The sequence below is a fragment of the Anthonomus grandis genome, chromosome 11 (genome assembly GCF_022605725.1).
Source record: "Anthonomus grandis grandis chromosome 11, icAntGran1.3, whole genome shotgun sequence".
Classification (NCBI taxonomy): Eukaryota; Metazoa; Arthropoda; class Insecta; order Coleoptera; family Curculionidae; genus Anthonomus; species Anthonomus grandis.
The window spans coordinates 29,072,309-29,090,067 of record NC_065556.1 but is presented as its reverse complement, the minus strand read 5'-3'; the positions used below and the strand labels follow the sequence as shown (position 1 = coordinate 29,090,067).

Sequence of the window (17,759 nt, the reverse complement as noted above, 5' to 3'; positions counted from 1 at the left end):
AAGATATTCACGTTTTAATAATTCAAAAATATACCAGGACCGATCAATATATCCGCATTTCAAACCCAAATGTCTCGAGAACGGTTGGAGATAAATACATAGTGTTTGGTATTCTTGAAATCAGCATCAAAATCTCTATTCATCGATAAAATAAAATTGAGGGCTTATTAATTAATTTTTTTATATCTACGTTTTTTGTACGATTTTATTAATCAGCCAGATAGCCCTTAAAAGCCTGATTGCAAAAAGCCCAAACACTTTGGGGTCATCTCTTACCGTTCTCAAGATATTCACGTTTTAATAATTCAAAAATATACCAGGACCGATCAATATAACCGCATTTCAAACCCAAATGTCTCGAGAACGGTTGGAGATAAATACATAGTGTTTAGTATTTTTAAAATTAGCATCAAAATCTCTATTCATCGACAAAATAAAATTGGGGGCTTATTAATTAATTTTTTTATATTTACGTTTTTTGTACGATTTTATTAATCAGTCAGATAGCCCTTAAAAGCCTGATTGCAAAAAGCCCAAACACTTTGGGGTCATCTCTTACCGTTCTCAAGATATTCACGTTTTAATAATTCAAAAATATACCAGGACCGATCAATATAACCGCATTTCAAACCCAAATGTCTCGAGAACGGTTGGAGATAAATACATAGTGTTTGGCATTCTTGAAATCAGCATCAAAATCTCTATTCATCGATAAAATAAAATTGAGGGCTTATTAATTAATTTTTTTATATCTACGTTTTTTGTACGATTTTATTAATCAGTCAGATAGCCCTTAAAAGCCTGATTGCAAAAAGCCCAAACACTTTGGGGTCATCTCTTACCGTTCTCAAGATATTCACGTTTTAATAATTCAAAAATATACCAGGACCGATCAATATAACCGCATTTCAAACCCAAATGTCTCGAGAACGGTTGGAGATAAATACATAGTGTTTGGTATTCTTGAAATCAGCATCAAAATCTCTATTCATCGATAAAATAAAATTGAGGGCTTATTAATTAATTTTTTTATATCTACGTTTTTTGTACGATTTTATTAATCAGTCAGATAGCCCTTAAAAGCCTGATTGCAAAAAGCCCAAACACTTTGGGGTCATCTCTTACCGTTCTCAAGATATTCACGTTTTAATAATTCAAAAATATACCAGGACCGATCAATATAACCGCATTTCAAACCCAAATGTCTCGAGAACGGTTGGAGATAAATACATAGTGTTTAGTATTTTTAAAATTAGCATCAAAATCTCTATTCATCGATAAAATAAAATTGGGGGCTTATTAATTAATTTTTTTATATCTATGTTTTTTGTACGATTTTATTAATCAGTCAGATTGCCCTTAAAAGCCTGATTGCAAAAAGCCCAAACACTTTGGGGTCATCTCTTACCGTTCTCAAGATATTCACGTTTTAATAATTCAAAAATATACCAGGACCGATCAATATAACCGCATTTCAAACCCAAATGTCTCGAGAACGGTTGGAGATAAGTACATAGTGTTTAGTATTTTTAAAATTAGCATCAAAATCTCTATTCACCGACAATATAAAATTAAGGGCTTATTAATTAATTTTTTTATATCTACGTTTTTTGTACGATTTTATTAATCGGTCGGATAGCCCTTAAAAGCCTGATTGCAAAAAGCCCAAACACTTTGGGGTCATCTCTTACCGTTCTCAAGATATTCACGTTTTAATAATTCAAAAATATACCAGGACCGATCAATATAACCGCATTTCAAACCCAAATGTCTCGAGAACGGTTGGAGATAAATACATAGTGTTTGGTATTCTTGAAATCAGCATCAAAATCTCTATTCATCGATAAAATAAAATTGAGGGCTTATTAATTAATTTTTTTATATCTACGTTTTTTGTACGATTTTATTAATCAGTCAGATAGCCCTTAAAAGCCTGATTGCAAAAAGCCCAAACACTTTGGGGTCATCTCTTACCGTTCTCAAGATATTCACGTTTTAATAATTTAAAAATATACCAGGACCGATCACAATATAACCGCATTTCAAACCCAAATGTCTCGAGAACGGTTGGAGATAAGTACATAGTGTTTAGTATTTTTTAAATCAGCTGTAAATACTCTATCGAATAAACTTATATTAAATAAAATAAGTTCCAAACAAGGCATCCCTGTAACCAAAAATCTAACCCTTGAACGGAACCAATCAGTTGTCAGGTCACACAATCACCCTTCTCTGTGATACGTCGAAGTTAAACAAAGATATTAATAAGAAACTAAATTGTTTTTCTCATTTCTTATAACACCCTTTAATTTTACTGTCCTATCTGGATCTTCTGGAAATTGTGTTTTTTTTAGATGGTTCTGGCAAGAGCTCCTTCCTCGCGGGATTCAGTATGGGTCTATTAGCATTTTTCCTAAAAAAATTAATGCTCCCTGTGTTCCTTGGTGCTCAACTGATCAAGTCGGTGCTGATTGCCATGTTTCTTCCAACGCTACTGGGAGGATTGGGCAGATTGGCCGGAAAAGGTTTATCCACGTTTTCCGGACTATCTACTGCATCCACCGGTAAATTCAACACTCTATCACAGTTTCGTGAAATTAAATCTAATGATTTCAGGTTTAAATAGACATCAACAGTTGCAGCAAATGGAAGATTTCGAATTTAAGGACTCTGATCCGTATAATAACGAGGAACCGCCACTCGGAGCTGATTTTAATGATGACCAGGATAGTTTGACTCTGAATACATTGGATAGTAGCAGTACCGCTTCTCCAAATAGCAGGTACTTAAAAAATATTTAAAATGAGCGTTAAAAACGATTTTACGGATCGCAATACAGTAATCGGTTTATATACCATAATGGCTTTATAAGAGTTGTAAATATGTAAACTGTGGTAAGTCAGGCGGATAATTGACGCTTACTTAAGCCATTTTATGGCCGAATAATTTTTTCAAGGTATGTTTATTTTTTCGATACACTTTAGTAGGTTTTTTTAAACCGTTAGAAACACCCATGCATAATAAATATTATTATATTTTTTTTTCTGTTTGATTTAATATGGCAGGTACTAATTTTGGAGTAAACATTGTTCAATCACTCATAGTCTCCTTATTACTAATACTTGCTACCAATACGCTTAGATAGTAATAAATCAAACTAAACAAAGTGAAAAGATTACACGTATTTCGCCTGTACTGGGCATCATCAGGTCTTCTTGTGTATTCAGTATTAAAAAAATAGATCAACAACTTTATATGTTCAGAATAAAAACTGAAATTTAATTATGTGATAACTTGCCTCCGTCCTATTGTCTTGACACTTTGACTTTTCAATTACGTAGAATCCAAAAATACATAAACTGAAAATGACAAGTTGGCAACCGCGCGAATCTGACAGATGTCAGCCACGTTAAAAAACCGTTAAAAGTGACACTTTTTATTAAAATAAAAACGTGCATACAAAATTTAAGCTAATGCTACATTTCTTACAGAAAAGGGTTTTATTATCCGAATTTCTTGGACAATTATTGTATTTTTTTGTAATGATCTGGTAACATATGCGTCAAATTTGCTGTTGACATTTCTCGTTTACTTAGTTTTTTCTTTTATGTCACTTTCTGATTATTTCAAGTTCGTTTTTTCATTATCCAGACATTTAAATTAATTTTTCAATGCAATGCCTCAATTTATGTAATTTCGTGGTCATTCCAGGCAGTCAAAGTCATTCATTAAAGTCGAAAGTGACTTTAACTATCTGAATTGTTACTAATATTAATAATTTTATAATTTTTACAGGCAAGTGATATATATATACCAGCTACATTCCTCTGTACTGCCTGGAATTAAAAAAAAAAACCTTTTTACATTTATTACATACAGTTGCACCTAAAAGTACCCTTATTTTGTTTCGGTGTCATTTGACGTTACGTCTAAACCGACCTTTATAGCGTCAACAGTGTCAATTTTAACAGATGACGTAAGAATCAGGGACGGAGCAAGAAGGAACTCGAACAAACATTTTAAAAGGATATGTCTTATTTTTGCTGTCTAGGTGACGGATTTAATAGAAATTTATTTAAATTAGAAAAATTGCAAGAAAGGGTCTTTTTAAGAGAAAAATAGTGGCTATTTTCTCGCACTATGTAGTAAGATGATTTATGTTTTGGTCCTAAGAGTACTTAAAATAATTTTTTTTTTACAAATAATTTAGGCCTGTAAATGAAGCTGAGGATTCCAGTATATCCAAGATATTTAGGAATTCTAGAGCACTCTTTCAATGAATAGAATTTATGACTAGTCAGTCGTTTTTGATGGTGAATAGTGAGTTTCTTTTTCAGGATCATGGATACGATGCATCTTATTTCCAGTAATATTTTTTCTTTAGATTGTGGGGTTCTTTTGCAAGACATCCAGAAAAAAGACTCTCCACTTGCTTCTAAACTGACATAAAACTTGCAGGAATTGGTTTCAATTTTTTTACTCCGAATAATAGGTAGAGGCTAAAGAGGTAGATAATCTATAAAATATTTATTTATTTATTTATTTACTTACATCACTCAACAGAGAAACTCCAATAATAGAGTGGAAACGATGTATATAAACATGAAATCATCTTATCAAAATAAAATTAATATTACAGATATGATAAATTATTTATAAATATATAAAAAGAAGAAAACAAGATTATCTAAACTAAGCGAATTCTTTTAATTTCGGCTAGGCTACAGTTAAATATATCGCATTGAATCTATATAGTATGTATTGCAAGCCCTACGTATAGGCGAAAATTTTGTAATGTTGGTTCGAGGTATTGCAAGGTAAAAAGTTTGAGAACTGCGAGCTAATAGCCGAGGAGTGCGTAAATTTAGAACTTGCAAGATCTCTGGCGAGTCAGTTACGCCATTAATTAATTTATGTAAGAACTGTAAATCTGCCGAATCCCTTCTTTCCTGTAAAGATTTTACCTGAAATCGTACAAGCAAACGATCATGTGAGAAGCCTATTTCCAGGTACACTCCTTCGCGTTTAAACCAAAGGAATTTAAGAAATTTTCGCTGTATATTTTCAAGCTCTTGAATATGGTTTTGATAATGTGGCGACTAGACTTGGAAAGAATATTCCAAAATTGAACGAACATAGGTAAAGTACAGGAGTTTAATGCTAGAGATATTCTCAAAGAATGGAGAGTTCCTGATAACAAAACCCAGCATTTTATAATTTCTTTTTATGATATCTTCGATATGAAAACTAAATGAAAGTGAGCTGAATCAAAAATGACTCCCAAGTCTTTGAAGTGGGTTGATCTTGGTAGTATCACTTTATCCATTTTGTATTGGTAAGTAACACAGTTCTTTTCTAAGGAGTAGGAGATAAGAGGCATTTAGAGGCAAGTTGTTATTCTTGCACCATTCATTCACTGCGTTAAAGGCTGCTTGGAGATTAATGCAGTCCTCAATAGTATCAATTCTACAGTATAATTTATTATCATCACAGTATAATAAGCTGTTTACTTCTAGGTCCTCCTTAGAAATGGTATTAATAAATGAGTTGAAAAGTAGAGGTCCCAATATGGAACCTTGTGGTACGCCTGAGGGAGAGACTATTTCAGGTGAGCTGTGTCCAAAGCATTCAACATGTTGAGGACGTTTAGCGAGATAAGAAGAGATCAGAGAAGTTAAACGAGATGAAAACCCAAATTGGTTAGAAAGATTTGATATAAGAATGGAATGGAGAAATCTGTATAGACTACATCAACTTGAGAATTATCATTTATAGATTCTGAAATAAATTCCGTGATCGTAATAAGATTAGTGGTAGTGGATCTGCCCTTCATGAAGCCATGCTGTCTAGTGTCTATAAGATGTTTTATAGGAAAGTATAATGCTGAATGAAGGAACCGCTTAAAAACTTTAGAAAAGTTGTTAATAATATTAGAAAATTAATTCGAAATCAATAGAGGACCTACTTAGCTTTATACTTTTATTATATTACAGGAAGTAAAAATATTTTTATAAAGCCTGAAGTAGATATTCAATTAAACATATTCTTGTTTAACTTAAGGGATAAAATCTAATAATGATTAACACGTTGACTGCCATGACATTTACATAAAAAACATTTTCAGACGCCACTATGTCAAAATTGAAATATTTAGTCAAAATGGCTTACAAATCATAATTTCGAGTTATCTCGTGGTCGGGCGTGTCCGAGCAGAAGTTTCTTGTGGCGCCCAACCACGATTTTAAATATGCACAAAGTACAAATTAATGATTGAAGTGCGCAACAGGAACGGAAAAGTTTCTGTGAAACCTAATTTAATAAAGGACTACAATGCAGGAATGTCAGGTATCGACCAGTCCGATCAAATGCTAAGTTACTATAGCTCACTAAGAAAAACTATTAGATGGCCAAAAAAGATTTCATTGCATATTCTGGAAATATATATGTCGCAGGCGTATTGTAATACGCCTAGGCTTTTTGAATATGCCTAGGCATATTGTAATATAGTTCAAATAATTCAAAATATCACAATTTGACTAATAATTTTAGGCGTATTATAATATGACTGAATCTTAGTAGGCTTATTGTTAAATTCAATCTGTACGTGAGTATATTACAATATGACTACATGAGAGCAGGCGTATTATAATACGACTGATGGCTCTCCAGAAGAACTGACTACTAACTAGATTGAACAGTTTGTCAGGTGAATTGCAATCTTAATTTTAGTTAGTGTTGTGCGATATACCTACCTATATACCATTTAAAATGAGTGCTAATTTAATGTTTGTGAATAAAGCCAATTATTATATAGAACAAGAGCAGTTTTATAATGGTAAGTAAACTATATAAACATAACTATAACCTTGTTTGTTGACAACTTTATATTTCTTTTGTATTAGACACTTTTTGCTTAAGATACGAAATTAATACAGAAGTCCAGTGGCGCAACTAGACAGTAACTTTTGGAGGGGCTTGGGGGGGAGGGGGTCTTAAGCACTAAAATATGCAAAATTTAATGTAATTTCACGTTTTTCTGCATTTTTATGCGGGGAAGGGTTATTGCACAAGTATTAGTAGCATGAAGAGCCATAACTGTAAGAAATATGAAGTTTTTACATTAGCTAGTGGCGGAGATAAACTAATAAATATTATTAATTTAGCTAAAAAAAGTTACATTATTCCATATTGGGAACTTTGTAATTATTATTTTACAAAAATACGTCTTTTAATTTCAGAATATGGAAAAAGCAGTAAAAGACCATGGACCCTGGAAGAAATAAGAGAAGTAAGCGATATTTTAGTTAGTTCCCGGGAAGCAAAAAATAAAGGAACTAGAAGGAATAATAACCAGCTAGCTGTATTACTCACGTAATTATGAAACTATGGAAATTGGTGGAACAAGAAAAGTAATTAAAAAAAGAACCAAGGAAGATGATCACATAATTTTCATAATTGCCTATGAAGAGTTTTATAAGAAATTAATTGAAATTCATATAGGTACGGGTCACGGAGGCCGCGATAAGATGTTAATGGCATTGAAATCCAATTATGCAATTCCCAGACCAGCAGTAGAAATATTTGTTAAATGTTTTACAGCCTGTGCGGAAAAAAAAGCAAAAAAGGTGTGGTAGTGAAACTCATTATATCCAAAGATTTTAATCATCGCGGACAAGTGGACCTTATCGATTTACAGTCAACGCCTGATGGAGAATACAAATGGTTAATGAATTACCAGGACCATCTTACCAAATTTATTCATCTCAGATCTTTAAAATCTCAGAATGCCAAAGATGTATGCGAAGAACTTCTAAAATTTTGTTTAGAAATCGGAGCTCCTATTATCTTGCAAAGTAATAATAGAAGAGAATTTGTAAACCAGATAATCCATGAAATGGTTGCTAAATGGCCCTCTTGCAAGATCATTAATGGACGCCCGCGTCACCCGCAAAGTCAAGGAAGTGTTAAAAGATCAAACCAGGATGTGCTTAAATCTTGCTCTAAAAAATAATAATTCAACAAACTGGTCCTTTGGCTGCTATTTTGTTCAGTGGCAAAAAAATTCTTCCTATCACAGGATCACAGGATTTGGAGTGGATTTTCAGGTTGGTTTGTTTTCTACTAATTTGCCTTCTGAGGTTATTCATATTATAAACAAAGAAGAAGATTTAGAAACAACTTTAAATAATAGTTCAACTGGAGGATGTCCAGAAGATACTTTAGCTGATCGTTAAACATCTGAAGGAGTACACGATGCCACATTAACTATCTTACAAGTCGACACGACTAGCAATCACACTGACGACAAATATTCTACTGACATTTATAAAGAAATCGAGACTTCAGTAGTTACCGACTTGAATAATACAGATGACAGGATGGTACTTATCTATGAGTTAGAAGAACCAATAGACGATTTAGAAGCGAACCATGGAGTAGAAATACTGTATATTGATGATAATGCTACAGAGGAATTTGTGGAAAAAGATCATGAAAATATTTCTCAGCAAAAACCTGATATTGACAATAAAGAAACTATTACAGATGCTTCTACCCTAAGATGTATAAAGTGTGACCAAAATAATTTGCCTAAATCAATTTCCTTAAATCAACAACAGCAGACTTGTGATCTATGCAGAAACGAAAAAAAAGTTAAGCATCAAAGAGAAGGATCTGCTTTGGGACAAAAACGCGCTGCAGAAAAAATGTTGGAGGTCAGCAATAAAAAATTAAAGCCTCTGAATATAGGCCAAATTATTGCAATCGAGGTTCCTAAGGTAGATAGAGGACCACTTGATCCCAAGAATATATTAGGAGCTATAGTAAATGTAACTAACGGTGTTTATCAAATTGGTACTACACATGGCATGTTAAATCGATGGTTTCCCAGGGATGAAATTTCTTATTGCAAAAACAATACCATTATTAACATCCCAGAAGAAAAGTCAATTTCCTTAAGGGAAGCTCTAAGATTGTTTTCAAAGTTTGAAGGACAGGATTTTAAAAAGTGTTCTTGTAAACCAAGTAAGGTACAGTATCGCAACAATAAATGTTTATGTTTTAAAGCTCATATAAAATGTAGTAGCAAATGTCATAAAGGCGGACCATGCTGTAATAAATAATAATTTTATCTTTTGATGGTGACCTTAACCTTAAACTGTTGGTTTATTTGTATATTTTCAAAAACATTAAAATCTCTTTAATGGATTTAGGTCAAAGAAAAAACACTTTGGAGAAAAATGCTTGTATCTGCCGATGTTTCAAATTAAATTAGATCATCCTCGGGGCACTGAAAACAGACAAAATTTATGATAATATAATAAATGAGAGTTAATAATTATCTGTATATTTAATTCATGTCTATTTTATACAAATAATTATTAACTCTGATTTAATTGTCCATAAATTTTACCTGTTTTTAGTGCCCTGAGGATGATCTAATTTAAATCAAAACGTCGGCAAATACAATTTTTTTTCAAAGTGTTCTTCTAGCTTAGACCTATAACTCCAACTAAAATCCACCAACAGTAAATAATTACTCTAGAACTATAATTTTTACTTTTATTCCAAATAAATTTTATATTTAAAATATTTATAGCTTAATTTTTTTTCCTCTCTACTACTAGTTTTGTGAAAGCTAAAAAAAGTCCAAGGCCAAGATTTTTAGCTATACATTCTACATCTATTTCTATAATAACTATATTATACATAGAAATAACAAATTAACTGCAATGAAGCAAAAGCCGAGATGATATTGCTTTTATATAATAATTCGACTGGATGGCCGTCAGTCGTATTATAATACGCCTAAAATTATTAGTCAAATTGTGATATTTTGAATTATTTGAACTATATTACAATATGCCTAGGCATTATGAAAAAGCCTAGGCGTACAGCAGCGGGATTTTCACTATTTGGAAGGTATACCACCAACCGAAAAAAAACAACGACCTACAAGACCTTGCCGTGTATGTACTTCGAATAAACTTCGACGAGAAACACGTTATTTCTGTCCTCTGTCTGTGAAGAAAAATGTGTGGAAAATTGCTTCAAGGACTACCACCTAAAGTAAAAATGACTAAACAAGATTTTTTAATTAATTAAATTTATTAATGAGATGTATTTCAGCTATTATCAAAAAAAATCAAGTAAATCTGTGCTCTGGAAGCTTTTTTGTACATTTTTTTGAAAAATGACTCTATTTATTTTAAATTATTTTATGTAATAAAAACGGTTTTCATCAATACAACCCTTGGCCCCCCACCCGCCCCACACACCTTACCAGTAAGAAATTGCTCTCAAAAATCATTGTTTTCCAAAATAATACGCTTGGATAACACAGTTTCTTTATTTAGATTATTTTATTATTTAGATAACAATAGGATTTGTTATTTGATCTTTTTACAAAAATTGACCTTTAATCTAAGTGTTTGTTATCAATTACTAAATTGAAACACTCCTTTTTTTAATTTCTTTTATTCTGAATTTTTGCTGCTTACATTTAATTACGTATAAAATATTTAATTGTCTAAACTATGCGGATAACAATTTAAGCCTATTGTGAAAAATTAGTTTTAGCACCATTGATGAAACCTATGGTCTATTATATAATGCCTCCATATTTATATTAATATTGTATAAGTTAGTTTGGGTATTTTTTCTAAGAAAAAACTAATTATTTAATCAGATTCAGATAGTAAATTTGAATTCGAAAAAATGAGTCCGTGCCAATTTTCCAGGTTAGGATTCGCCAACAAAAGAATCTACACCGCCCCAACCATGAGCGACAACTACTACTTGCGACGTCCCCAAAAGAAAACCGACTACAAAGTGTTCCATAAGATTCCGTCTTCGTCGCTTTTATTGACCAGCTACGATCCGTTCTACAGTCCACTTCTATCCAGACTGGATGCGGTTTTCCAACAGTGGGGATTGGCCGGCCAAGATAAGGGCCAAGAAACTGAGAGGTGCCGGGAACGACTCGTGTGCTTAATGTACGCGAATCCCGCCAAATATGCTCCGTATAGTAATTTGGTGTCCGCTCAACTAAGCAGGTAATCATTATTTTAATAAATTAATAAAATAGGGCTTTTACAATAATTGCACAATTTAATCGACTTTTGCTAATGACCGCTGCTGCACTCGTCGGAGCAATTTTAAAATGGGTCATTGTACTCGGTACATATTTTCTGCAATTAGTCGAAACGGACGGGTGGAAATAATATGCCAAAGGGGGAAATTTAGATTATCGTATGATGGTGAATTAGACATGTACGCGTTTTTTTTTTGTTGAGACATATTTTATACAAAGTGATAAGGAAAACGAGTTTCCTTAAAAAATTGTTTTTTTCTTCTACAAAATAACCGTTTTCCAAAAATATAACCCTTGGCCCCCCACCCGCCCCACACACCTTACCAGTAAGAAATTGCTTTCAAAAATCGTTGTTTTCCAAAATAATACGCTTGGATAACACAGTTTCTTTATTTAGATTTGTTATAATTATATATATGTATATTATTAAATATTTAATACAAAAACAGTGATTTTTCAAAAGAATTTCTTACTGGTTTAGTATGTGGGGTGGGTGGGCGGCTAAGGATAGTTTCATTAAAAAATTGTTTTTTTCTTCTACAAAATAACCATTTTTCAAAAATACAACCCTTGGCCCCCCACCCGCCCCACACACCTTACCAGTAAGAAATTGCTTTCAAAAATCATTGTTTTCCAAAATAATACGCTTGGATAACACAGTTTCTTTATTTAGATTTGTTATAATTATATGTATGTATATTTTTAAATATTTAATACAAAAACAGTGATTTTTTAAAAGAATTTCTTACCGGTTTAGTATGTGGGGTGGGTGGGGGGCTAAGGATAGTTGCATTAAAAAATTGTTTTTTTCTTCTACAAAATAACCGTTTTTCAAAAATACTACCCTTAGCCCCCCACCCGCCCCACAAACTTTACCAGTAAAAATTCTTTTGCAAAATCACTGTTTTATCAAATAATACATGAATAAAATTGTTTATTTCAATTTATTATAATTTTAAATAAATTATATATAAATATTTAATATAAAAACGATGACTTTTCAGAAGAATATCTTACTGGATAAAAATGTGGGGTGGGTGGGGGGCTAAGGGTAATTTTATTAAAAAAACGTTTTTATTGCATGAAATAATTACCTTAAAAGAAAAAAAAAATTATTAAATAATTTACAGTGGTACCTACTAATTAATTATTGCAACATTGCAAAAAACTTGTCATCCAAAGCCATCACATTAATTTTTAAATTAATAAATTTAAAAATCAATTCAATAGGAAATTCCTTAAATTTTAAAAATTTCCAAAAAACCATCAACATTTTCCTGATTTATTGAACAATGACTCAGTAATTCAAGAATGGCTGTATTTACAAGGAAACTTGTAAAGGCCTTTTTTGGAAAAGAAACTCATCGGCTTTCATATGAAACTAAAATTAATAAAAATTATTCAATGAGCTTGAAAAATATTTAGATGTTCGTAAAGCCTTTGATATTATCAAGACTTTATAGTTGTTTATTTTAAAAATAAATAATTTCATTAAAACAAAAACTGCCCTCGGATCCGGGAATCATTGACGACCACTGCGAAATGGTTTTCATTTGCAAGCCAATTCATACTAAAAACTGGAGCGAATGCGGTTGAATTAATTTTTAACTAAAAATCTCTAGTTACTGATAAATAGAAAAACTGAAAATATCTCTATCGATTGGGTTAAAAACGCTTTTTATTTGCCACTCGAAAGCCGTCATATAAAACCAATAAATGCAGCGATATTACCAAACGTAGAGGTATTTTCATTCGATATTTTCCGAATTGATATATAAATCAGCTGGGAATTGCATACCTGTCAGTTATCCGGTGCAAGAAAAAAATCTGTTTGGCGCAAAATTTTATGTAACGGCAGATATTTATTATTATTATTATTAAAAAAAAAAAGAAAAACAAATTTCTTAATTAAATCCCATATCTCAACAGTCTGGGAATAAATTGGATTGCTTCAGACAAATAAAGTTATCAAAGAGAAAGGAACTGTAATCAAATAAGCCTAAAAGGCTGTTTAATGGCAAGGGCCTATTTTCTTGAGGTTTTGCGGACCTCTCTATTAAATTATTTATGTAGAAGAGGATCGAGACATATAAAAAGGCCTTTTCAGAGGTTCGCCTTCCCCCTGTCAAATTTGATTTTAATCGATATTTCTGAGGCAAAAGCCATTTTGTACACGTGTTTTTTCCAAACCCCGATGTTCTTTTTGCGATTGCGGCCATCATCCGTCACAGGCCGGACACGGTAGAAAATTTAATTAAATCCCTCCATCAACTGCGAAAACCGCATCCGGACGAAAGCAGGAACTTAGTTCTCCCATTGGACCACTCTCCGGCTAATTCGTCAAGTTTAAGCCCCCGGCCTAGGATAGATTTTATGGTTATTTTCGTAACAACAAGGTAATCCTTGACGCTCCGGAAATATTGGAACGCTGCCGAACTCTGAATGTCTGGATCAATAACGAATAAACCTAAATTCCCTTTACATTTTGTTGTTTTTTTTTTCTTGCAGGGAACTAAACGAACTGCGAAAACCGACTTCGGATAACCCGGAAATCCTGCGGTTCTTCCGCTACATGAAGGCCGCCAAAGATGGTCAAGATGGTGAAACGGAGTGTCCCGAACATGGAGGATGTTCTGCTTTAACTGCCCACGAACCTAGTCCCGCCTTGCTCACTACTTATAATGAAATCAATAAACTGGTTGAAGCTAGAAAAATTAGTAAATAAATAAATCATATAACTGTTATTAGCGAAGATCTTATTGTATCCAGTATAGTAATTTTATGGCAGATAATGCTTGAAAATGAATATGGTCTATAGCATTTTACTCTTAAGTAATTGCTCTAATCATAATGAAATTGTAGTTTTCTTGCAAAATTATTTAGATTACAGGCGTGAGACTGGTTAAGGTTCAAATTTCAATTTTCAACCCAAACTGTCCTAAGCTTATAAAAAATCTTTTAAAGTCAGTTAAATTACAAACGATAACAAAAAACTTTATGATAAAAGCACCAGTTGTTTTATATTTTCCAATTTCCAGTGAAATGTTATTAGGACCGATTCCATACTGTTGTCTCTTTTTGTTTATAAAACAATTAATTTCCCGGTGATTTTCTGGGAAAACTGATTATTTTATGAGTATTCAAAATAAATTACACTATATTTATTTACCAAATAACATTTGAATTTCAAGTGGTATAACAGTGATTTCCCCGTCTAAATGAACCTGATTTGCCTATTTTCGACTTTTGTGCTGCATAATATTTAAATAGTAATTAAATTAGATCAATAATTCCGCGCCCGTTTGGAATGTTTGATTTAATTTGATGAAGGTAGCGCTGGTCCATAGTTATTTAATTTACTATTTATTGTCTTTTATATCTTATTTATTTTAGGTAAATAGGTCTAAGGGATTCTTGTAAATAAAAAAAAACTGTTATTTAGGAAAAAATTGTTTTATTGAAAATTTTTGTTGTAAACAATTACTCCTCCACTTTTTCCTAGGACGAGAATAATTTTTTCTTCAATTGTGGACTTAATGAAAGAAAACCAATTATTGTTAAACATGTAAAATAAGTGTAATTAAAGCAAACCCAAAGGGACATCTTGAGTATAATAAAGCAATTATTATGCAAAAAAAAACTAATACTCTTAGAACAAAAGAGAAGGAAACAATACATTGAGGAAATAATATTTAGGGAAGATTTTAACAATTAAACCTAATTTAAATTTTTAATAAAACCCATTCGTATATCAGGTAATTCCCCATCACTACTGGACCCTGTATTTGAAACTGATGATACCTTGGTCAATACATTGTCTTGATATAATATATAAAGAAACTAATTTATTATTTAATCAGCTTATTCTTTCTATTTTTGTTAAATATATTGAATTCAGTTTTTGATAAACAAGAATAAGTAAACCTTGGACTCCATAATTGACACAAAATATTAAAGTTTTTAGGATAAAGTGATGCAGCATTCCGGGGTTTTTTAAAAAAACGAGTGGGATCTATAAAAGGGCCATAAATCTAATAACGGAAAAACGGAACAATATTTAAATAATGCATTTCTTAAGAAAAACCTTTAAAAGACTTGGAAAATAGTAAGATCTTTTAACATAGGTCCAAAAACGTTCCTAATAATTTAATTAATTTTAATAATTTAAGCACATTTTTTAGTAAAACTAAAATAACCTTCTAAGAGCGAAGTATTTTAAATAATTAAATTCAAATTTCTTTTAATTTACCTTGTGTTACTGAAATTAAGAAAATAATTCATAGTAATATGGAATTAATGTCAAAAAGTATAATAGTCCATTTTTAAAAAGAATGAATCTTGATAAGTAAACCTGTTACTAAAAAGTTACACTCCTTAACTATTTTGTCAGTGTACATACAGTGACCGCATAAATTCGATAAAAATTAGAGACATAATTTTTTGAGAAAACGCTCGGACCCGTCGATTTTTATTTTAAGTTGCGCATTATTTCACATAAATGTTTATATACAGGGTGGAACAAAAAAAAAGATATAACGTCATCGATCTTTTTTTTAACTGGAATGCTATATTTTTTATTACATTTATGAAATATAGGCGAAATTCCAAGCAAGTTTCGTATAATACACCTTATTTCAAAACTCAACTGTTTCCGAAATATTTACATTTAAATAACAAGAAAACAAATAAGTACGCCTATTTACAAATTAAGGTAAAATCGAGGATAAAAATAATGTTATAAACACTGCCAATTGTTTCTATTTCCATGGTTGCACTTGTAAAGAATCTCCATTTTAGAATGTCACTGTCAATTGGAGTTTTATCAGAATAAATGATGGCTAATTTAACGAAAACCCAACGAATTGAAATTTTGATGATGCTAGGGTACGGGGATCGAGTGCACACGCAAAAAGGAGTAAGTGAACTGTTTAATGCCAAATACCCAAATCATCCTATTTCTCAGTTAGTAGAATAGAGCACAAATTCAAACCTTCAGGTCATGTTAGGGATTTGCCAAGATCAGGTCGTCCAAAAATTTCTGACGAAACAAAATTAAACGTTCTGCTGTCCGTCGAAGAAAATCCAAGCAATGCAACTTCACAAATTTCAGTTGATAATAATATAGCCGGAACGTCAGTAAGACGCATATTAAAAGCAAAATGAATACTATCCTTATAAAATTAGACTAATACAAGAATTAAATGAGGACGATCCTGATCGAAGAAACCAATTTTGCGAGCAAATGATGAACATTTACAATAATAACCGTCAGTTTGTGATAAGAGTTTTGTTTTCGGATGAAGCAACTTTTTGTTTAAACGGTGTCGTAAATCGGCATAAATTGTCGATACTGGTCACCGTCAAATCCACACTAGGCAACTGAGGCTCATACACAGTACCGTAAATCTATAAATGTTTGGGCTGGTATCGTGGAAAATAAATAAAGTAATAGGGCCATACTTTTTCGAAGAAAACTTAACAGGACAAGGCTATTTGAAGTTTTTTTCAGAAGATCTTATCCCTGCTTTGGCTGCCCTATACCCAAACGAACAAGACCCTGCTGACGGCGCACAGTGTTGCAACAAATGGACAAAAATGTACAAATAAAGTATTTAATTTTTAAAACATTCTTGGGGTTATGTTTAGCAAAATACCCGAGTAAGATAAGGCAGGTACCTTTAACTGTTTTTATTCAGAAATTTTTAGAAAATAAAAACATTTTATACCGATAAAGATTTGTGGTTATTCTTAGAAGTTTAGTTTAAAATAAAATTTTTGTAGTGTGCACTCGTGTTTTAAAGTAATTATATTTTTAATTTTGTACACTTAAGTATGAACAACATTTTCGAAGGTAAGTTATCATTTTTCTCACTTTCATCAAAATTTACAGAAAGTAGTTTAAAGTTGTTTCATAAAATTTTTAGGATCAATCCTCTAAAGTGTTTGCTTTTAAATGACACCCATCACTTTTTGCGAAATAATGCGGAATTTTTGTTTTTTAGAAAAAACCATACCTAATACAATCCTGTATGAAAAATGGCTAAGTTGCGAAAAAAATAAAAAGGCATAAGGAATAATGAAAACAATTAAAACTTATTTTGCATTAGATAATTGTTCAACTGACATTGAGCAGCAAGCTATTTTCTGTTTCATTAGAAAGAATGTGGACCAATTGTGGAAGACGCCGAGATGATTTTCTTAAAAAATATTCAACATGGTTACAAAGCACTCTTCATTTACCCTATCTTCAATATTCCAACTGAAGCAACTGACATGGAAGTGGATCCTCAACCAAGACATAATCGTGGAAGACCGCATGTGTCTTTTGAAGCTGCATCAAAAAGAACCAAATTGCGCAGAGTACAAGAGTTGTTGACAAATTATACGCCAGAAGAAATATGTTTTGCGGCAGAGAGGATTAATTCTCAACGAAAGGAAATTCCTTCAGAGGCAAAAAAATTAACACCTAAACCTTTCGGTTGAGAGATATAATATACTGCGTTCTAAGATTATTAATTCTTTGCATACAAACTGTTTTCCGAGCTATCGCACTCTATTTGAATGTAAAAAAACATTTTTACCCTCGAAAATTATTGTGACTGACACTTCAGCTGAATTTAATCTTCAAAAGCTTCTGCAGAGAGTATTTTAAAAATTCAGGATATTA

At 31.9% G+C, this 17,759-nt stretch overlaps 1 protein-coding gene across 1 annotated transcript in view; it reads left to right on the top strand.

Moving 5' to 3' along the window:
• LOC126742383 (uncharacterized) overlaps positions 1–14,541 on the top strand; it is a 29,142-nt gene extending 14,601 nt beyond the window's left edge. Inside the window, exons 3-6 of the mRNA XM_050449033.1 lie at positions 2,355–2,564; positions 2,617–2,782; positions 10,740–11,054; positions 13,601–14,541. Coding sequence (XP_050304990.1) covers positions 2,355–2,564; positions 2,617–2,782; positions 10,740–11,054; positions 13,601–13,817 — 908 coding nt within the window. The 3' untranslated portion in view covers positions 13,818–14,541. The remainder of the gene's footprint in view (positions 1–2,354; positions 2,565–2,616; positions 2,783–10,739; positions 11,055–13,600) is intronic.
• The last annotated feature ends 3,218 nt before the right edge of the window (positions 14,542–17,759 follow it).